Raw genomic sequence first — 24,799 nt, forward strand, 5'->3', positions numbered from 1 at the left:
TTACGTTCACTTAAATATATGTACGATAAGTCAAGTCAAAATAATATATCTCAAAAGATCCAAAGAGAGCATACACCGTAAATCTGGCGGTAGGATATATTTTATATCCGCCCGGATTGTACGACATGGTGGCCCACGTGTCGCGTTCCGGAATCAGCATGTTTATATCCGGTTCCAACATGCCGGCATAATTGTGTCGACCGTTGAGGGGTAATCATCTCTCGTCAGTCAACATTCTATTGGACCTTACCATCAGATGCAGTAGAGACACTGCCGTGCGCGTATAAAACAAATGATTTATCGCACAGAGCGGAACCGACACATTATGTGTGAAATTTTTCTTTTTACATATATGTAACATATTTATACTAACTAATTATTTAGTTTTCAATTATATATAATGTTATAATGAGTGTATCGTGAGAGGAGGGTGTGGTCGGGAGGCACACGACAGATAACTAGAGGTCACGGCCCGCAGCACTCACTATATCGCAAAAATACATTACACAAATACAAATACTCAGAATCGGATTATCCAAACAGTGTTTCTTAGAAAAAGCAATTACTTAACTTGAATTTTGTTATGGATATTCCCCTATTTTACCCAGATCTTAAGGGCAAGTTATCAACGTAAATTTATAAAAAAAAAGGATTGTCATTGAAAATTTTATTATACTTAAGGTCAAATAGTCACAATTAGACAAATATTTATCATTTGTATAATAAGATGTTTTCATTACCATTTCTTAGTAACTTGTACAAGAAGTAGGTTCAACTAACATTATTGATAGAACCAATTCGCTTGACTCCTAGTGAACTCTCCCGACCAACAAACAAAGTAATGGCAAGTCACCAACTAGCATTGTGTTACCATGATACAAATATACTTCAACCACATTATACTCGGGAACCGATGTCTTTGCCTACAAATCAAAGAGGCGAATAAAGATTAAATTGTTTACTTGAATTATGAGATTAAGGGCATATTTACCAATTTCCGAGTAAATGCTACTCGTCACATAAATGTATAAGCCGACCAAATACAAAAGTCACACTCTAATCTATGCTCCCAAACAAAATGGTAATAAAATAAGTACCATCTATATTCGCTGTTTAATACCATAACTGCAGAATAAAATTTACTTAAAACCCGTGAAACAGGCGTTTCATCTGGCGGTATTAACAGTGAGAGATGGAATTAACTGCCACGATAGTAGTGGCCGGATATTATGTAGTGCAAAACCTCGACTTTTTAAGTAATCTCTGTATATTATACCACCCACTCACAAGAGTAATAAAAGAATTTCAATCACATTTAGCCAGCATGTTGGCATTATACCCGCAAATAATAAACGAGGTCCATGTCCAGCAGTGGCAGAGTAATACCATAGTTTAACTCATGTTTATAAATTAATACAAAGATAAATTATACACGATACACTCGAAATTCATCAACACACACTCCCTCGCTTCCCACGCGTCAGAATCGAAATCTATAATCTATGTACATGATGTATTATAGCCGCTATGCGTATGTATGTTGGCAATAGTGTGCGGTATTAATACATAAATCATGTCGGAACATGACACATGAATGGAGCGTCCAGTTAGTGGGCTCAGGCGGCGTGTAAGATAGGTGCGTGTACTGCGCACTGTCAGACGTTGTTGGCAATGTCTGGGAGATTAGCCATGTAGGCTATTACTTTATTAAGAAGTAGCTTTGGCACGCGGCATCGCCTGCGTGAGTTTTTCCGAGATAAAAGTCGCGCTATATATTTTCCAAGCATAAAGCGTACCCTATGTTCTTCCCAAGATGTCTAACTATCTCCATACCAAATATCATCGAAATCCGTTAGACAGACAGACGCGACGGCGGACATTGTTTTATAATATATAAATTTTGAATGTCAGATCATTTGAAAATATTATAAAAAATATCAAGTGTTGAATGTTACATGAGAACCCTCATCATAACAATTACGTTCTATTTGCAAGTACCATCCACACATAACTATCAAATCGTATAAATTAAAAGTAATTTATCAATTAAAATACCTTCAAATTATAAATGCACACCTAAACAAACGCCTATTCACGTTTTTGTGACGTTGACATTTATTAAAAGTTAACTACGCCCTCGATTACACGTTGACATTCTCGTCATGTAGATACACGTTAATTAATAATTCAGTTGGGGATTATATTCACTGTTACTAAGCCCGTTCCATATTCTTTCGCTTGCGACGTGACTGGACGTCCAAAGGACCCAGTACACTGCCCCACTTAATAGCTAACCCAAATATGATAAACTTTTGCAGTGACCGTTTTGCCATACAAAACAAGAGGTTTGTCATTTAAATTTTTGCAAATAAATACAAATTGTTATAATATTTTTCGCGTTAGCTATACATTACGGTCGATGTACTTGACAAAGCATGGTCGGCTGAGTATCGAAATATCTTAGTTAAGTTCATGAGGCGATATACATGTTACACCGCAACGTTTCAATTTAAAAACCCTGTATTACATACCGTCCTACTGCTGGGAACGGGCCTCTTCCACTACTGAGAGGGATTAGGTCTTAGTCAACCACGCTGGCCTAATGCGGATTGGTAGACTTTACACACCCTCAAAATTCCGAAACAGAACTTTTCAGATTTTCTCACGATATTTTACGTTACCGTTAAAGCAAAAAGTTAAAAAAAAAATAGTTGCAAAAAGGTTTAAATTTATAATCTCAATAGTATATATTCTAACATCAAAATTGAGTTTGCATTTGACTAATTACTAAAACCTTTAGCCATAACCTATAAATTAAGAATATTTGACGAATCTTCCGACATAAACACACACAACACGTCCGGTTCGACGAACATCAAAGACATTTGATTGAAAAATGGATTTCAAATCATTGCAGCAACACGATTTTGCGTGACGTGAGCTCGTCAGCGTCTGTTTCTTGGTAAAAATGTTGCATTGTACACCATTACACGACAATATTCAGTTATATTAAGCTGTTAAGAATTTGATTTAAGCTCTTGGCTGTCAATGACATACTTTATTTCACAAAGATTTTTTTATATTATGAACTAAAGTCACGTTGCGTGCTTGTTATTTTTCGCGGACGCTATTAGTATATTAGAAGTCATAATGAGGCCCAATAATCTCATAACTTATCATTAGCGAAAGTTGAAATTTTCCGAAATAAACCCGACACAAAATACAAGTACTAACGAATCGCAAATATGTGGTCTGCAATTCGTTCCAATGATAATAAGATATCACATTAATTACTAAAAAGAAGCCGGCAGGAATCGAGTTATATGGACCCTACGCCATTATCGTCATTACATTATACATCAGATCAGGAGAAGTTGTCGCTATAACGCTCAAGCAAAAGATATTTCTAAGGATACGAACGTCATTTAAATCAAATCCCACGTGATGATACATTACAGACTGATGCTTTTTTGATCATCCTTGTGGACTTGTAAAAAAACGATTACGCAACGACGGAAATTACATAAAAGACCAGCGAGGGCCCGGTGGTTAACTATACGCAAATGCGTGCATACTGCAGTTAATAAAATTACAATTTTAATAAAGCAGAAAATAGCCATCACAAACTCATATTATCGTGACGTTTGCAAAAAACTAATGTTCATAAATATGTACTTGCTATTAGTTACTTCATTTGAAGGGTTTAAATTCAATAATTTACATTTATCAATAGAAAACTCTCGACCATACTGCGTCAAATCTCTGCCAGATCTTTGACAACTCAAACCCAGCATAATATAAATAATAAAAATAGCAGTTCAATATTGTATAGGCTTTGCCAACTGCTACACCCGCCCTTCTTTACTATTGATAGGATTTAGAGCTAATCCATCACGCTTTACCGGATCTGTCGACTTGACATACTTTCGTACATCTTATATGGAAATCTCAGGTAAAATTAATAAAAAAATAATACGAAGAAATTAAGAAAATGACTATGTACTACATATATGTCTCAAACACCTAGACACTTTTAGGCATTACATTAAGTTTCCATATAAGACGTAATTCCACTGTAAAAACAAGTCCATTGCCATTAAGCACGCGGCTTATATGGTATTTCTACAATAAACAGAAACGAACAAACATCTCATTAGTTTTGCTGGTGGTAGAATATTTGTATTCGCCCGTATAGCGACCACCGTACAAGGTGTAAAAACCGCCATAGTGGCCCACATAAGTGTGTCGCGTTCGGAGATCACCCTGTGTATATAGATTACTTAGGACGGCACAAAAGTGTCGACTGGCGAGGTGTAATCATCTCTCGTCGGTCGACACTCTGACTGGGCCCTACTCCACTTACCATCAGGTGCAGTGGGGGCAGTTTTCAGAGTCCGCATGAAAAAATATCGCGTATTGACTGATTGTTACAATTCCAACAGATGTTCATTGTAAAAACTTCCGAATTGATCTTCAATAGACTTTGGTACATTTAATTGTACAACTGATTTAGGAGACGAGCATGACGTTCTCTTGTTGGTAACCGCCATTATTGTCCGTAAAAAAACGTTGTAACAAAACATTAAACCGCCTTCAAAACAAAATAATAATTTTACATTAACTGTTACTGGTTACAAATTTTGAAGTCGGTGCTTAAACGAAATTAAGCATTGTTTTGTATATTTGTTAATCTATTTATCTGGCTTAGCTAGCAATTTCACGTATTCTTCTTTTAAAGTAACACCAGAACATACAATTAAAACTATGTATGGACACATTTTGTCACTCCGAGATGTTAGATATTAAGTCTCATGTCCAGTTATTAGCTATAACGCTATTAAGTCAGAACATAGAAATAAAACACATTGCCGTGGTACATACCTACGTCCTAGACAGATTAGCATACGAGAAATTTACCACCTTTATATATAGTTATTATATGTATAGTTACTATATATGTAGTTTTGAATTGGGGTTATAACGAGAGACTTCATCATCTATATATAATTTATATTTTTATTTTGCTATCGATAAAATATTGGCATTCCTCACCTGTAACTAACAGAGCAAAAAAGGTAGTTGTTTTTAAGATCGAAAGGTAAAAACTAAAACCAAACTTACCCAATAAACAATTCGTAACTCAGAATCATATCCATATAAGTTTCAGATAGTTCCGCCGGTATGTCAATGCTAATGTAATCTAAGTTGAAGGAACAAATAGGAGTCATCCAAGGTCGTAAAGAAAAAAAAATATGTATAAGAAGCAAACATCGTTCCTCGCGGCCGTAATGTCTGCTATTATCACATCTCTGCGACTACAATGAGATTTATAGATAACGACTCGGGCTATATTTAGAACATTGTAAATCGATTGTAATTTTGTATGTTATTTAATTTTCTGTATAATTCATTCGTATAATCAATCTCCCATCTATACTATTGTATAAACCTGAAGAGTTTGTTTGTTTATTTCAACGCTAATCTCAGGAACTAATGGTTCGAATTGAAAAATTCTGCTAGTGTTCGATTCTATTTATCGAGAAAGCCTATATACTTTCGGCTATATAACATCACGTTATGACCAAAAGGAGCGCAGTATCAATGAAAAATGTTGCAAAAACAGGGAATATTTATGCCTTTTGAGAGCTTCCGTTGCGTGCGATGCGTAAACGGTTAAAGTTACGCAACAAACATGTAGGACAGAATTGTTCCTCTAAAATGTTCTAAAAAATATATTAAACAAAGTCCTTCGCCGTATCTATCTGGATGTCTGAACGCGATAAACTAAAAAATTACCCCACGGATTTAGATGCAATTTGGTATGGAGATAGTAAGACCCTGGGAAGGACATACTCTATTTTCTATCAACGATTTTTTTTATTATACGGACAAGGAAAAGTGGATCCCACTGCACCTGACGGTGAGCGCAGTGGGGTCCAGATAGTGTCTAGATTGTAATTGTGAGGATTTAAGTTATCTCCGCCCACCAACAATATCTAGACATATAGTATGCGCAATCAGCGTTGCCGCCAACATCGGCCGGGTTCGTTGGGGATATGATAAGGGTCTCTGCTAATAACTCATATCTATATTATCATTTAAAGCTGATACGTTTACTTGAATGTGCTTATCTTAGCAACTACAGCTCCGATTTTAAAAATTCTTTGACATAATCGCCAGCACACAACAAGCGCACATTACCGCCTAGTAGAAGATTTTTATACATAACTGTAGCCTTAATACCAGCACTAGTAGTCTACACCATCCCCAATGTCAACTTTTTATCCCGAAAACGGACTCACACCCGGACAGAGCCGGTAAAAGCCGGTCCACATAAAACAACATTTTTGCAAACACGCTCCACCGTTATTTATAACTATAAAAACACCGCATTCCCCATACCAGCGAGCTGCGCGGGTCGGCGCGCAATCCCTCAGTGTCAACGTTTGATGCATCTACCAACGTATTGCGTCTACCAACGACGGAGTTAGGCATGTCATAACTCTACCGTGACAAGCTTCTATTTGTATTAACAACTTTCTTCAATAATCAAACTGTAATTAGAATTTTATGTATGTCATTGACCAGGTACAATAATGTATAATTAATCAATTCTGGGAATTATCAAAAGTTAAAGACGTTCGCCTCATAATGCGATATTTATAATGTAATCAATAATATATTACGCGTGTAATATTTTTTCTACGGAGAAGCTAAATTCGCAATAAAATAATTCTTTAAATCGTGTCTTCACAGCCAATCCTAGTTTCAAGCCATGAATTATTGAGTGACATTCAAAACAATTAACAATGCCTTTATCTTAAAGTTGCTTTTTGTTTTAGGCCCGATGTATCCAATGGCAACAAAAAATCATCCAGTCATAGTTTTCGCGAGAAAAAAACAGCAATCTTCAAGACATATTAGGCAAAAGAACCTGTTTCACAAAACTCTTGTTGAATACGTTTATCGTTTTTTAGAAAAAGATTATAACCGTTCCAAAGTCAAACAATGAAGCTACTCCTACGCCTTCAACCTTAAACGGATTATGTGTTAGTTTATAGAAATCATTTCAAACTACATAATAAAGTCTATTTCATAGTCCCCAGAGGAACGCGTGTGTTTACCGCAATACTTTTTAATCGAATATTTGAATCGGAAGAGTAAATATAACACTAAATAATATCTATTTGCGTCACCAAAATGGTGGTCAATTAACTTTGTGACAAGAAAAAGGATGAATCAGTTCTTAGTACTGTAGATAATATGTTTAAACCGAAATCATAAAAATATTTTGCGAAATAGTTTTAAAATCTCAGTGTACAGGCGCATGTAAGTTAAATGAAAAGGACGGCTTTAGAGCAGAAGTAGAATTCATGCCCCTATAAAAAAATAATATAGTTTAACCCATAAACTTATTTAGCGTATTTTAAAATTTCTAAAAATCTACCAGTTATACTGCAAACTGGGCCAAACTCGGCTGCCCCGCGCGGACGGCGAGCGTAAATATTTAATCGAAGCTTTTATCCATCTAATGATAAATACACTTTGAACGTTAAATATTTAACAATTTTTTTATAGTTTGAATATTTAATGCGCGGATCTACGTCGTCATAAAGGCATCTAGCTGGGTCTAGTTAACTGTAAAGGGCATGGGTTCGTTCATATAAATATGACCAACACTTGACAGTCACATTTATTCTTAGTTATTATTAAAATTATATTAAAACAATGTCGAGAGAAAAGTTATATGATAAATAAAATGTTATTATTTTTCGCCATTTGCATTTACTTTCATCTACCTATATCAAATGTTAAACTCTTTATTATTCAATGCGACAAACCGCATTCGAACAAAAACCCATAACCCGTATCCAAATTATCGTATTATTGCATTGAAAATAGAACCACAATGTGCCCCAAAACGTTTCACAAAAGACATTCACTTTGAATCCCTTTTAAAACGTAATAGTTCTCCCGCAGTGGCCACCTGAATACAACTCTGTTCCATCCATTCATACGTTGCAAATCCGGCCACGTATTCAGCCAGTTTTGAAAACATTACATGACCTACTTTAATGTAAAAATCCCAATCGCATTCAGTAATACATAATACTTTTAAACCATAGCTTACATAATGCTTCGCCTCAAATACCTATTGAGAATCAATGGCCCTTAGGGTCCCCCATCTTAATGCCGCCCTGGACTACTTTTCATCATTCATGTCAAGTTTTAAAAGGATGTCGAGTTTCTAACTCTTTTAAAAGGCGATAATCACCCTTTTTTAAAACATGACAGAAATATGTAAAATTATATTTTATGCACAAAATATTATGTAGTGCTGAATACAAGTTCAGTCACTAATTATTTTATATAAAATTTTATATATTGCGTAGGTAGGTACTTAAAAATAGAAATAGGTATATTCATTATTCAATTCACTTTCTTTTCTGTGTTCGATTATCGATATTAATGTTGAGATCAATTAAAACCAAGTTCCTGGCGAGCCGGAGACTAAAACTATATACAGAGTTTAGAAACGGATAACAAAGTAATAACTAGTTTTCTGGTTTGTTTATTGCTATAAAATTGCAGTATATTTAAGTAAAATTTTATATAATGAAACACGTTATTCCAAAACATATTCATCTATATGTATTGTAGCTTTTGTTCGCGGCTCTGACTACGTGAAATCTTTTTCCGGGATAAAGGTCCCGCTATATATTTTCAAGGAATAAAATGTAGACCATGTCCTTCCCAGGGTCTCAAACTCTCTCCATACTAAATTCCATAGGAATAGGTTCAGCCTTGAAAGCGTAACAGACGGACAGAGTTACTTTCGCATTTATAAATATGGATCTACTCAGAATCGGTACATGTATTTCAACAGATTCCAACGTAACATCTGCACACAGACAAACAGACATCCACTGTTAGTATGATTCACCACAATATCAAGTTATCCGTCCCTAAAACTAAAAAAAAAACAATGCCCATCGAATCGGGGCGCATCCCTGCTTCTTATCGGCAGGCACGGTGCAAGCCAGGTGCGATACGCAGGTGCCCTCTATCGACTATCGGAACTATTGAAAATCAAGCGGCATCGCGATGGGGCCGCCATTTTTGTAAATTAAAAAAGGGGGAGATAAACGGGACGGGGGGACGAAAATTGATTCACACGTTATGCGTAGTTTTGCTAATGGATCTCATTTCTGATCACACTCTGAAAGTATTAAATAACGAAAGTTTACATGGTTTCGTTAATATTATTAATAATATTAATCACTTCTTTAAATATGAAACAAAACGTTACACAACCATCATCATTAAAAACATACAACTCCTCTGAGTATGTACCACATTGTTGTCTATTTCAGCCGTTAAGCTGCAGTATGCAAGTGTTGTAGTTTCGTTAACTTTGTAGCCGGGGTAATTTGGAGAGCATTCCAGGCAATGTTCATCATGTAGTTCCCCAAGGTGTGAAGCGCATTACTTTGTGTTATTATGCTATCGGTAAAGTTACAACTGTTTATGGAAAGACGTGGCGCTTAACATCGGGCGAGCTGAGTTATTCGGCTCAATAAAAAAAGACTTAAAACCAGCAAAATAAGGTTCTGTTTAGACAATATTATACCACTTATATTTTAATAAGTTATCAAAGAAGCAAATCTCGATATAAAGTATAATCTTTCCTAAAAACTCCGCAATACTAATGGTTGTTTGCACAAAAATACCAACGCACGTAACTACGTGTAATATTGTCAACAGCGTTTAGTATTTATTTACTTTACGTGTTTGTCTTCATAATTGAGGGTTCATTATGATGGACAAATGTTTGACTTTAGTTGTAATGCGAATGATTAATTCCTCCTATGTAAATTAATGTCGCGCCTATAACATTAATCCTATAAGGCTATAATAGCTGATGAAATACCACTGCCTTTCTCTGAAAAGAGAAAAAGGCGTGATATGATGTACGTGTGTATAATTTAATGACTAAATAAACCTTATTTGTAACATACTCTGCCGCGTAGTTACTGCATTCGATTCTGCGTTCGATTTTTGAATGACTGCATCATGAAACGAGGAAATCGCAATGCCAGCTATGGTATCATACACAGTAGTAACGTCATACAAAACTTTGAACAAGTGCTTTATGTTTCTGCATTGCGCTTGGCTTCGTGATACTTCAGAAGTGTATGTAATGCTTAGTAATCATAATGGATATAATGCACTTCGAACAAGCTTACACGCGGCTTATGCAAAACCATAACTTATCAATAGATTTACAACAGAAACATTAGGTATAAATACTTAAAAAACCTCTGAGAGTAATAACCATCGCTGCCCTATTAGCAACATTTCGACAAACATTGTTCACAGTTGAGTTGCAACTAGCGAATCGATTAAATACGACTGTCACAACTCCGCCCACGTGGACGTGTGCACATGAGCCTGTCATTCGCACACGACGTGCATACACGTCCGGGGGTAGACGGTCTCCACGCGGGACGTGTCATGAAATAACGGCGACGTCTACGAACGTGTACAAAATATGCCAATAACCGGTAATGACTTATATGCAAGTCGATTTGACAGGTCCGTCTGGAAAACTTTAGAGGAGGCCTATGTTCAGTACTGGACTTCATATGGTCAATTATTAACGGATATCTTTTGTAGAGACATAAAAAGTACTCGGCACAAAGGCCCACACCCACAAAAAGTATTTCTGAATTATTCGGTATACATATTAAATCGTATAAAACGGAATTTCTGACGCGTGTCGAGAGATGCAATATCAGTCATTTCCTGGGACTAGTATAAAGATTGAAGACAATTAAATCCTATAGTAGGTTTTATCCACATTTCCATAATTATGTCTCCATTATGGGTCATGGATACGGAATAATATTGATTTGCGGAATAACTGTAGGTACAAATATTCGGCTCATGTGAAATTTCAATTGGTTGAAAGCGCTTACTTTGCCTTGCTCGGCCAAGTTAATCTGTATTCCTTTCGCGAATTCTTGGCAAAGTTTGTCTCGGCGATGCTTCCGAGCCTATGTGGTAAACGGGTTCAGGTATTAAAAGGCAAATTTCATAGTCTCACGAAAATATCTTCAACAGTCAACTGAATTCGCGGTCATAGTTAATTGAAAAATAGATGCGTTTTATATTTACGGCAATACCAACCTAAACACCAGTCTACCTAGGACTAAATTATAAAGTGCATCACCTATTACTTAAACGTTTTATTCTTTAGATTTACCGGGTTGATTAAATATGACAATTTATTACACCTGGGTAGCTATACTCGCATCGATGCTATAATGAAACCAAGTAAGATGATAAGTTTCATCAAATCCAACGTCATCACTTTACAGAAACGAAACGAATTCCGTACAAATGCCTAAGGAACGAAACTTGAATTCGTAGGCTTTTTATATTTCTAGGATTTTATCAGTATTCAAATGATATTTATCATCAGTTATAGAAGGTATCTACGCTCTTCATGTCACAGCGTTGTTTACACGAACCGACCCATTGTTATGCTTCCAATAACTGGGCTATAATAGAAATTCTTTTAGCATGAGAAAAGAAAAATAAAATACGCGCAATATTATGAGACTCGGGGCGTACAATTTATACACGAGTGACGTAAACATTGGAGAAAAATGAGACGTCAAAATAGTTTGTGAGGAGGCCTGTTTCGTACGTGCAATGTTACCGAAGAGAAATCAAGCTGGAGGTAGTATATTTGGATAGCTACCACCGTACACAAGGTGTAACACCCGCCAAAATGATCCACATTAGTGTGTCGCGTCTCGGAATCAGTCTGTGTATATCCGGTTTCCAAAAGGCCGGCATAATTGTGTCGATTAACAACCAAAATATCTCTCGCTAGTCGATATTATCTGAACCCACTCCGCTTATTACAGATGCAGTGGGGACAGATCATCGTGCCAGTATAAAAAAATGGCTTCTTTGTCCTAATATATCTTCCTCTTCCAAAGATCGACAACACACCCACAATTCCTCACTAAAGAGATCTTTGTGCAGTTTTAATCGTTTGCCATTACGTGGCCTGCGTAGTCTTAATTTATTTGACGTTATCAAGAACATTTCATATCCTCATCATGTTGGTTAAGTTATAAAACTAGTGAGAACTGAGAACATGGCAATCCACAGGACAAACAATAATTGTGTGTGGTTCGAATCACAAAGGCGTTACCCGTAATTAGAATTTGTCTGGTATTGCGATAGGCTTGTCCCTTATCCCCTGATGGGCATTACGAACCTGCGACCCTTTATAGCATAAAAGGCGGTGGATGTATATATTCATATAACATATATAAGTAAACCGTATTTGGATTTGGATTTCTCGCTGCGAATCAGCGTTTGATGACAATTAATTCTATGTCGTGGACATTAAAGATGCAACTTTTTCTTGTCCTTCGGCATATATGACGTCAACTGTAAGAGGCGATATGAATTGGACAAACGCAATTTTGTTTCTGAATTACCTTACTATCGTGTTTCGTACAATAAGATAGTAAACCTGATTTTTAAATGTTATTACAATATTTCAGCGCTAGATACAACCAGCAATCTGGTTTTCTATATCCATGAAACGGTTTCTAAAACATATTTATTATGTTCCGATTCTCGCAAAAATATAATTATATGTTTAATGTTCTGACAATCCAACAGTGCCTGAAGTTATGCTTACGCATCCTTTTAAATTAAGCCACGTTCCTCGATGGAGTACAGTCGCAAAACGTACACCTTAGCAAAGCTTATATCCGTCCATGATAGTCTACCATACCGTGTAGAAATAAACGTCTGACTTAAAAACTGACCTAGTTATCGACCACATCCAAAACATATAAAACAAATTGCCACCTTTCCTAATCATGTACCATATTTATTGCCCACTTTAATGACACAACCACATCCTTAAGTGCTCAAGTGGTTGTGATATCAAGACCCATCATAATTTACTAGAATCCGCGATGACGCCAGCAACCAAAAAAAACTGATTAATTTAGATTGAAAACAAATAGGTTATTTAGGAAACAATAAACACGTCTCATGGCCGTTTAAACATTTTGATTTTATAAATAACTAATTCTGTTAGTATGAATAATGTAATTGTCTTTTTATGTTTCGCATGCAAGATAATCTATATATCATCGTTTTGTAATTTTTTGTTGAGCAACGGTGTGCAGTTTGCAAGCGCTGTTGTTTTAGTTTTTTTTTTTTGCCTCAGTGGGCAAATGAGCAAGCGATCCGCCTGATGGTAAGTAGAATCCGCCGCCTATGGACTAAAGCAATGCCAGAGGCACAGCCAAGCCTTTGCCTACGTTCAAAACATTATTACACCCTTATTACTAAGCATTATGGCGATTATATCCAATAACTCAACCAGCTGTTGGATCCGGATATACACTGGCTGATCCCGGATCGCGACACACTTGCGTAGGCCACTTTGTAGTAGATTAATTAAATATTATTCCATTCCAAAGGTTAGACTGTAAAATATACATCCCAATAGTTATGCAAAATGTAATAAATCAGGAATCATAATATTAGATCCCTGCACTAATACATATTATAAAAATGTAGATTAAATTAGTGTAGATGTAAGTTCCTAATTCTCTCTAATACAATGGTTACGAAATATTGTAATGACAAATATCACCTTGGGAAAACGAAAGTGTTTTGTGAAAAAAACTGCATTAACCCAAAATAAAGAATAAAATCTGCAGTAATATCACACAAATTTAGATTTTAAAGTATATGAAAACAATAACTTTTATAATTTGACAAGAAACTGTGTTTTGATATGTGTGTAGATGTGGTAGTTATTGGAGACTAAAATACCCATTAAGCTGTAATTCATCATGCATTTGTTATTCTTATAATGTGCAATTTGATGATCCTATAGGGTAAAAAGGTTGACAGCTAACTGTAAATCAACTAGTTGTAATAGTACTGAAATAGCTCAACATTATATATTGCAGAGTTGAGTATATAATATTACAATATAATATCCAACTTGACTCAAGTAACAAACAACCAAAATATTACTGCTTGGTTTGATCTCTGGGTTGAGCAGTGATATTGGGTTTTTCTATTCAGTATCAGCCTGAAATCTGGAATTTGCGCCCGATACGGCGATGTATTCGCCTCCTATCAGATCATGGGATGGCATACACACGCCGGAAAGTGAGTGCACCAGCTGCGCCTCTGCTAACCCCTTGAGGGATAACAGATGAGAGTGTGTCTGTCTGTCTTATTCAACTTTAGCAAAGGTTGAGAATGCAAGGCATGTTAAGAATCCTATTGACGATCATAAATAATGAATGAATCCCTCCTAGCCGAATTTCGACCACGGCGGCCAATTTCAACGGAGATCAACCAGGTACGCAGGATATATTATAGTGCACAAATGTGTGCACAGTACACAGGTGCACTCTGTGTTCCTTCACTATCATAGTTCGGTGAGACGGCAATCCGACATCACCGGAGAGAGATCAGGCCCAAGACCAACGGCTTTACGTGCTTTCCGAAGCACAGGGGTATCACACCACCAACCTCCTGACTCCAAACTGTAACTGAGTAATTTTTAAGATGGAAAACCCAGTCTCAATTATTTTGGCCCGACCCGGGATTCGAACCCAGGACCTCAGCGCGGTAGTCGTACTTGTACCGTGTACAGTTACAACTATGCTACTGAGGCACAATTGCAAACTGAAGCTACAATAGACATATGCCTCAAAGTGTGATTTCAATAAAATTTCATGTCAGTGTGGAGACTGTAGAAGAGAAGTATTTCTTGGTACTCACAACATAGTATTTAAAGTAAACTCAGATATATGACTCATGTTACTTTTCTTAAATTTATCTGTCAATATGGTATGTATGATTTAAAAATCTAAACATTTTAAGTGCGTTTGACGTGTGGCTGTTGTCTAAATTACAAACAGTCTGAATGTTTGAAATGTTTACACAACACTCACCGTTCCAGCAACGGAAACAGTATTCAGCTTGCATTAGTTTCACATCAGGTTCGTATTTACATGTGTACAATGTTAATATTTCTTACTATGTGTTTCAGATGGAGAAGTGATAAGGCTCTGCTCTAATGAAAATAAGAAACTATTTGTAGGCTTATTTCAAATAAAACATATAATTTATTTAAAAAAAAAACAACAAAAGAGGTTGTATAGCCAACACTGTACATGCTTTAAACTTAGTATGCAGCAGTATTGTATATGAAATATATTCCGAGAAGAAGATTAAATTAAAGGAAATAATACCTTCTGTTAAAATGAAGTATTTCTATAGACTTTTCATTTAAGTCAAAAACAATCATAGCAACCAAAGGAACATTCATCATTAATTGAATGGAATAAATTGCAAGTCACATTTTATCCTCAAAGGGGACAATTGGGACTTCTTTATTTGAGGAGATTTTTTATGCAAACAAATTTATATAATAACAATATCAGCACTGTATTATAAACTGTCCCACTGCCAAGCCCATGCCTGTCTTGTCTACTGGGAGAGTATAGGTCTTAGTCCACCATGCTGGCCTAATGAAAGATTGCAGACTTCACATACCTTCAAAAATAATTACTAAAGTGAATGGCAAAACACTCCAAGTCTCTACTATTATCTATGACAACATCCATTTATAATAATGTTGAAACAGAATAATCAATATATGATCAATAGATGATATAAGTAAGATTATGTTTGTTTATTGCCAAATGATAAAAAACAGTATTATGTGAACATGAAAAAGATATTTGTCCAATAGTTTTTTTTTTTATTGCAAAATGAACACATGGTGTTTTGCTAAACACCATACTTTAGCAACTCTATGATCCATTACGAATTAATACACTATAATCATATTTTTTAGCAATAAAGTAACATCAACAAAAACAAAAAAGGAAAAATAAAACTCAACTACAAAATCAAACTATTAAGTTGTAATGACAAATGTGGACTTTGCAGCTGCAATATTAAAGAATATTTATTATCTTAAATTTTTTGTTAAGGATTATAGTAGTTTTATGTTTTATAGTTTGTGATCAAAATTAACTAACAAAATCAGTAACAATGAGGAAAATGGGGCTTACAATCCAGTTAATCCTTGTTTGTTTATAATATAGATAATATCATTGTTTTTATAATGAGTTTAATAATTATATGCCCTGTACACCTGTGTGGTCTGTTCTTTGATAGCCTATTAACATGTTTTGGGATATAATGTTTTTAATCTTATTACAATTAATAATGGTATAGACATGAATGACCAGAAATATGACATTTACTTGAATAAACTATTTATGTTATTATGAACACAATACTTCTTTTATAATTATCTAGCCTCTTGAGACAACATAGTCTATTTCAACATTGTAAAGGGATGTTCACATATATAATAATAGAAGCTTGAAGTGTTTTGCCACTTACTCTAATAAGCTGTTGACATGAACTTGCTTTCATAACGATAACAACGCGATGCACATCAAACTAACGAGATAAGGATGTAGGACGTGACTACTACCTCGCGAGATGAGTATACTGCTCACCCACTAGACATTTGGGGCAATGATACTAGCTTTGACCTATATTGCTACGCTGTAAGGGCATTTACAACACGAAGCTGATGAACTGTAACGAGAGCGCGACGTGCTCGCCAATGGTGCACTATCGGCGACTCGTAATTGAAAAGCAATGTTTGTGCCGACGCGGACACAATCAAACCACTAAAAATACACTCCAAACGTTCTAGATCATTAACAAAACATCTGTTGGAGTGATAACGAGAGGGTTATATTAATTACAAATTACGTTGTCACTAGCCGGCTTCACGGATCTATGTTTTGTCGGGGCCTGCGGGCCTACCCAACCGTGAGAAGCGAACAGCTGTGAGGCGGCGCCGGCCACCGGCGCCTGGCTCGCCAGCCACGCCATCCCAACACCCGATATAGACAAATAGGTTACATACACCTCTGACGAAATTCTCTCACGTCACGTACGGACAAACAATACAAGAAAAAACACATTACTCACGGTTAACAACAGTTATCATCCAACAACAAGCGTCATAACGATCCGTATAGTTGTATCACTGCATAAATAATCACAATTCCAACGATTATTTTTGTATTAACATCCGAAATAGGATTCCACAAACGACTTTATGACCACACAAAACTCATAACATATTGCACTTCAACTTATAATAAGCACATACACAAACATAAGATAATATGTAAAAAGTTATTATCACAAATATAAACGAAATATCACAAACGGATATCACTTTTCTGTCTGTCCTTGCGTTCACATAAATTGGCAGCCATCTTGCGTTCGTGCGGACAGCGCTATAATGTTACCAATACTAAATTATATACTCCATAAACATGTTACAATTGACAAGCACTTTTATTATTTCTCTAAATTTTCTTTATTCCATAAGAATATTTATTTATAACGATATAAACTATCGTAAATATTTTACGTTATTATAATAATAAACCTATATATTTCTTTATTGTTTTCACCTCCTTCACTGTACTAACGAATGTCTTTTTATATTCTCATTTCACATAAATGTTGTGAATTTATTTTTCTCAATGATGAAAAAAAGTATCTTATTGTCCTGGAATATAAATCTTGAAAACACATGCTATTTTCTAATTAATGAATTTAGCATACACAAAAAGAAAGGCGTGAACTTTATATTATTGCATTCATTAAAATTCTTAACTATCTCAGATTTTCTTTATAGCAGTTAGGAAATAGTTTAAATTCATATTATGGCTAAATATAATTTGTAATTTGACAGAACAATGTAAATAAACTGATTAATTTTAACTTTTAAGGTACCATACTAGTAGGCAAATTTATATTTCATGGTAACACTGTTTATGCCATAGACTAAAATAAATGTATTTAGGAAGTTATGGAACTTTAATCATACAGCCGCGAATGCATATTACCATAAAACAATAATTGTTCCCAGACGAGGCAAATTAAATTAAATAAAAATTACAGAGACTTAAACGAATAAAAATAGATGAATGACCTACGAAGCAGCATTCTAATATAAAATAAAAATCATAACTATTTTGATGAAACAGCAGTTTTAGTTTCACTAATTCTTTAACGTTTTATTCCAATGGACTAGAGTAGCCATCCGTTCCGGATTACCGGGATATATCAATTTATATCTAGTAAATTGTATAAAATGTCAATGAAATAATCGCCAAAAGACCAGATCAAAACTACTTATATAAAAATTTTATATTCGGTAGTAATTATATTTTTTATAATAATAATAGTGCATTTATTTGTTGAATACTGTAAAAAGTTGTTACATGTAATTAATTAGCTCATAGTATTCTGCCGTTTTCAGCGTACAAATATTTTCATTAAAACTTTTCATGAAAGAAATCATTTACAGAATAATAACATTTATCAAGAAGGAACTTAAATAATTTACATTTGAATATATTCAATTTAAGAATTTTGAAAACATCGGGTAATTATATATTATCAACATGTTAAAAGAATATTATGAGTACATATTATTAAAAATAATTGCCTTCATAAATAATTATAGTGTGGCCATAAATTTATTTAAATAAAATAAAATGTAAAAAAGACATAAATATTTATATACATTTTTCTTTTATGGGTTCTGTTTTTGGATACACAGATAAGTAAAGTTTTTTAATACCCGAAAATTCCAACTTAAATAGAATTTAATAATTTGCATATAGTCAATCTACAATACTTTGTATTTTTTTTTCTGCACCCTTTAGTCACCTTGTTGCTTTGTCATGGTTGGTAGGACATTGTAGTCAGTATAATTATTAGATTTTTTTTTAATTGTTTTGAATAACGAGACGAGCTTGCCGATCACCTGATGGTATGCGATACGACCATAAACAGTGGAAACAGCATCCAACACCTTGAATTACAAAGTATTGTTTGGTATTCTACTGTCTGTATACCTTATGTCCAGTTTTTCCATTAGCTATAATGTCCTACAAAACGGAACACAACAGTGACTGCACCTCAGGCTGCTTGCTGGCAGAAATAGACATTACGGTGGTACCTACCCAGGCGGACTCTCACATATAAGAGATCTACCACCAGACATGACCACATGTGACTTAAACTCGGAATGACGAGCACAGTGTAATGCCAGTATTTTATACTGCATGGTGTTGTTGCCTGAATCGACATTCTCGTCTCGTCATTGGATTGTAAAGATAAGTCTAGACTAGCAGTTTTCAAAGCAATATATTGCGCAAGATCATCCACCTATGTTTACACATGCAGCAAAATTTTAATAATTAAGTAATTGTTAGTTCTATAATAATGAGACTCGACACGTCGTGGAAGCTTAAAAATTTGCAGAAGTTAGTTTGCTGTCTTTAAAAAATTCTGCAAGTTTTTTTTTGGTAGTCTGAACCTCAGTTAACCAAAACCATTTCGTAGGAAATCCCATCATTGTATAGACAATGATGTGATTTTATTTTTTATGGAATGGGTTCTTTATAAATTAAATAAAAGAACAGTATAGTGTTCATAATTAGACATTTTTTATTTGTTTTTATCTATGACATATTCATGTTAGATTAACTTAGAGACCACAGGTCTTACATTAAACTTACAATTATCGCAACTAAAGTTAAGAGAATTACTTCCCAAAAGCACATGGCAGGTGGATATGAACTCTTAAAGGCAAGTGTTTAAGTAAAAATGCATTTAAAATTTTCAACACATGTAAGTTAAAATGTTTTATCACAATCTAAATAGATCCTTCTAAAACGAAGGAAAGTGTCATAAGAATTTACGGGTACTTTTACATTCGTAACCATAATCAAATCAACTTACAAGGAAATAATCTAAATAAGTACTGAAAACATCGGTGTACGTATTCAGCGGCAGTGTCGCGAGCGTGCGTACAGCGCCATCTAGCGTTGAAATTCCGAATCACTCCCGAACGTGGAATGAAACCCAATTTTGTACATGACATTCCTTATTACAACAAAAATGCACTTTATCGTGTATAAGTCAGTTCTGACTAGACATTCACACACACATATAATCTGTAAGGCCACACAATACGAGGGCACAGCATACAGCCTAATCAGCCGACTTCCTCAAGGCACAAACTCAGCCATTCCGGCGAAGTGATAACTTAATCCATTCGTGTGTCGTATTCAGCGAGCAACGGTGTGTTGTTTCGTTCATTTTACAATCAGGCCGGGACTTTTCTGGAACTCAACTGGCAGGAACACGTGCATGAGCTTTTCTATCTCGCCTCTGCATAGCGGGCACCGGTTGCACCTGAGAACAAAGATAACAGAATTTTAGCTCACAATTGTTATAACATAATAGGTAAGACGATATAATATTCCTAGATGCGTTTCTGTGCAATTAGTTCCTTTCACAGAGAAGATGCGGTATTTTAATTGCTATAAAATATATCAACTATAAGTGGTGAGTACAAAGGAATGTCTAAATTTTTTTTAATATTTTTGTTTTCTTAGTGTATTTACTGTTATTAACATCGATTTTAAGCTAGTCTTTCAGACCTAACGTATCATGTTATAATTTTGTAAATTATCAAAATTTTCAAATATAGCTTAATTTATATAATAAAACTTGAGGTAATAAACTATAAATATATAAAATACAAGAATGTAGCCATAAATTTAACTATTTAATGCTGATATTTTAGCATAAACATTAATCATGAATATTAATGAAGTTTTATGCCATAATCTGGGATATAAATATAACTACCTACCTACACTTCTATACAAGGTCATTTTAACATTGTGTTAATAAGTGAAACCATATACTTGTCTTCTTGAACCTATTGATTACTTTGCGATAAGTTATTCTAACTATGGATGGCCTTAGGGCCAGTACTACTTAAACGAAGTGAATTTGTCGGAATGGTATCATCATACTTTCAGCCAGAAACACAATACGCTTACATACACAACACCAGATTCGCACTAAACTACAAAATTATCAAAAAATCTGAAAACTAAAATCGGGATTTTTGACGAAAATATTTGTTTCATTGATGATTTTTTGCACAATGTTCACAAAGAGTCGAATATGTGGTGTCATCTAGTAACGCAATGTCAAACTTCCTTCTTATAATTAGAACTATCAATTAGCGTTTCGTAAATAATATGATTGCTGTAAGTTTGGTAGTGATTTATGGTTGATCTAGTCTATGGCAAATATTTATATCAGTGCCGACCTAAACTATTCTTGCGCCTTCATCATCGACATTTTCTATATATTCCAACACTGTGGATCCTTATAAGCATGTGGTGTCGGCGTACTTAGCCTCCCTAAAACCCGTACTACTAACAGCACTAGTTACCTGGAGGCGCAGTCCCCGCAGCAGACGACGTGGCGGCACGGCAGGATGAGTGTGTCGATGGCGCTGTCCATGCACACGCGGCACGCCAGCATCTCGCCCGCGCCCCCCGCGCCCGCCGCGCCTCCCGCGCCGCCCGACCGAGACCGAGAACGGGACTCCTGCAATACACACATGTTGAATTAGTTAGGGATTACTGACTCAGTTTTGTCAAGAGGCTATTAAGTTATGTTACTTGCATTTGCTATTTAATAAATAAAGTATGATTTGTGGATAATCGATTATAATATAAAGATTCCTTCGGTGGCGTAGTTGTAAAGGAGACAATGTTCAATAATTAAAATGAAATTTTATATAAGTACCTTATGGTCAGAACCCTCGGACTCCCGTCGCCTGAGGCGCGGCTCGTGCGTGGCGGCGGCGTGCGCATGCGCGGCGCGGCGGGCGCGGTCATGCACCTCGCGACACGTGCGGCGGATGTCGAACACGTAGCGGCGGCCCAGCGTCGTCGAGTCGTTGAAGATCGACGCTATGGTGCCCTGGGGATAAAAAAATTGGTTGTAAAGCAATGGCAATGAGAACTAAAATCCTTATCTTACATCTTTAAAAAGAAGTTGATGACAAGTGGAAGGAATTAACTATGTCTTCAAAACTATCGGCTTCAATGCTCGGTAGTATTATACAACAGAGTAGTACGTGTAAATAGTATATATATATTAAATACACGACACTCTAAAAAGAGTCTATATGCGGATTTTAATCAAGTTGTCGAAGTTAAATAAGTTTCCTAGCAACAATAGGCTACATTCTAACGTCAAGAACTAAAAGTAGATAACTTATGGAGGAAGTTTATTGTAATAAGATAAGTACATTTAATACTCTACTTAAAGATTATCAAATAGGAAGGTAAAGATTGGCTATGATTAACGAATTCTATTACTAATATCATTAATCGATGTATTATTTGATTAGGATCAATGATTTTTAAAAACATGTTGAACATTTTTTATACTCTTGCTGTCGTACAATTTTGCCCAAGTAAGTACTATTATAAAAATTAAAACACGCTTATCTCGCGAAGTACTTTTTTACAAGGTGACTATGACGATTTTTTAAAAATAATCCTATAACAATGTCCATTTTTTTTACCTAAATAAAGTATCAATTGGCTAGTAAGTGGGTATACATATGTACGTCACAATTATATCTATGCCTTGCTATATATTTACTGATAATGCGTCCATGGAATATTTACTCCTGTTCCAACAAATATTTCCTACATTACTATCTGTAATGATAATAAATTGTTATTAATATCTGCTTACAAAGTGAATTACCTCATTATTTATCATTTGTAAATAAACAATTACAAATGCTTAAATTCAATAATTAATTTAATTTGTCATTATCTTTATGAAAACAAATGATATAATTTCAGAACTGAGTGTTACTAATAATACAGAATTTCATATCTGCTGTATTTAATTGTGTTGGTAATTTAATTATTTTTACATTTAGGAATATCCTGGCTTTAATAATTCTGTTTTTCTAGGGCCAAGCGCATAGATAACGTAAGCAAATGTCAAAATATAGTTAATAATATGTGAAAGAAAACAACGCCATCTAGTAATGAACACTGGAAAATTAACCTTAAGTCATAGTTATAAAAAGATTTGAATAAGTCGTCATAAAAGGTATGCAAATATTGTAACCGGTATAACGGTGTACAAAACATGGCTCCTATGTACACAACAATAATACTAGACTCAAAATTTCCAATTACTTATGTATTTCAGTATATTTTTTACTAGCGCCGCATATTAATCTTAAAAATACTTTTATCGTATTAATTGGAACAAGGCACAAGCGCTGTGTATTGTCCAAATTTAATGTGTATTTGTCTTTGATTCATTAATATGTTATTATGTAAACGACATGTGTTCTAATATCACCAAAACTTTGATTGGTAACAATACGTTACCAAAAAATATCTATTATGCGCGCGGTACTGAGTTTAAAAAAAATATATTTGATCATTGCTTTGTAGCACTTAAATGTTTCTCTATAGTCAGTATTGAGATTAATACTTTGAAAAACAAGAAAATTAATAATATATTATATAACACCTATTTTCTTTAGCAGTCATCGCAAACTATTTTAATAGTTGTATTTCTGGTTTATAAATTATTTCACTACGTGTATCTAGTGCGTCTGTCCATCCAAATATGTGTACGATAAAGATAAACACTGACAAATTAGTTCATGGATTCTGTTGTTTTTCTTTCTACATGTTTTACTTTTATCTGAAACAATGTCAAGAGATATCAGCTTCTCTTTGTTTGGAACGTCCCTAATATATTTCTGTAAATCTGCAGGTTTCTAAACGGAACTCCGATTGATATATTAATTCGAAATTCGAACTATCTTTTTGCCAAATTTGTTCCGAAACAATTCTACGTTCCATTTCGTGGCATAGATCCATAAAGTGAGGATGTCAAAAATAACCTCAAAACTCGAGTTAATCCACGTGAATAGCCTAACTCGTGGCATTAAATGTTGGAATCGTGGAGGTCACCCAGACACGCCCCCTCGATTAATATTTAAACGTTCAAAGTCCACATGTGTTTTTTCATTATGATCATATTAACTATTGTCCGATATGCAATGTGTCGACTCTTTCGCTTCTGTTTGTGACGTAGCTTGTTGTTGATACGACTTAATTGTTAATCGTAATTATAATTGTTAGATAGTGTTTGTAATGAATTTGCGTATAACGAAAATAGTTTTTAGCTATGTTCATTCTATTATTAAAGAAATTTTAGAGTATTCTCTCAAAACTATATCTTACTTCTAACACGATTATGTAGAATAGATACTCATCAATTAGGAAAGAAGTACGTGGCGCTCATTAAGAAGTCATACTCCAATGACTGAACAGGATCACGTTTCCCTTGAAGTCTTCAAGCTTACCTTCAAATCCCTGATGAACTGCTCGGTGACATCAGTCCGCACGGTCTCGCAGCAGTAGAACGCGTGCTTCTCGGTGACGGCGCGGTAGAGCGCGGCGGCCTGGCCTGACGTCGCCATCTTGACTGGCAGAGTGGCCTCGTTTCCTTCGCCTGTCACGTATGACAGCTGGAAGAGGCGGCGGAGCGGTTGTGCGCGGTGGATTGCGGTGTAGGGGATGCTGAAAGGAAGTAAATTTAAGTTACAAAATACTTGAAGAAAGAAAGGAATATTAGGCATGTTTTCTTTCGACCTTCGGTGTGTTGGTATTTGACTATTCGTTATGAGATTTAACCAGAAACCTTCGATTAACAGTCAAACATATCTTAGTAGAATTACAATATCAGTTTTATATCC

The 24,799-nt window shown here is 35.1% G+C and overlaps 2 protein-coding genes across 2 annotated transcripts in view; both read right to left on the bottom strand.

Annotated features, from left to right (window-relative positions):
* Positions 1–17,404, bottom strand: part of LOC115445299 — a 192,793-nt gene extending 175,389 nt beyond the window's left edge. Inside the window, exon 1 of the mRNA XM_037442192.1 lies at positions 17,089–17,404. The gene's annotated coding sequence lies outside the window, so the exon portion shown is untranslated. The remainder of the gene's footprint in view (positions 1–17,088) is intronic.
* Positions 17,405–19,609: 2,205 nt separating this feature from the next.
* Positions 19,610–24,799, bottom strand: part of LOC115445302 (E3 ubiquitin-protein ligase MYLIP) — a 34,632-nt gene continuing 29,442 nt past the window's right edge. The window contains exons 3-6 of the mRNA XM_030171524.2: positions 24,407–24,623; positions 21,799–21,975; positions 21,440–21,597; positions 19,610–20,382 (exon numbers count right to left, since the gene is read on the bottom strand). Coding sequence (XP_030027384.2) covers positions 20,283–20,382; positions 21,440–21,597; positions 21,799–21,975; positions 24,407–24,623 — 652 coding nt within the window. The 3' untranslated portion in view covers positions 19,610–20,282. The remainder of the gene's footprint in view (positions 20,383–21,439; positions 21,598–21,798; positions 21,976–24,406; positions 24,624–24,799) is intronic.

Source organism: Manduca sexta, chromosome 4 (genome assembly GCF_014839805.1).
Source record: "Manduca sexta isolate Smith_Timp_Sample1 chromosome 4, JHU_Msex_v1.0, whole genome shotgun sequence".
Lineage (NCBI taxonomy): Eukaryota > Metazoa > Arthropoda > Insecta > Lepidoptera > Sphingidae > Manduca > Manduca sexta.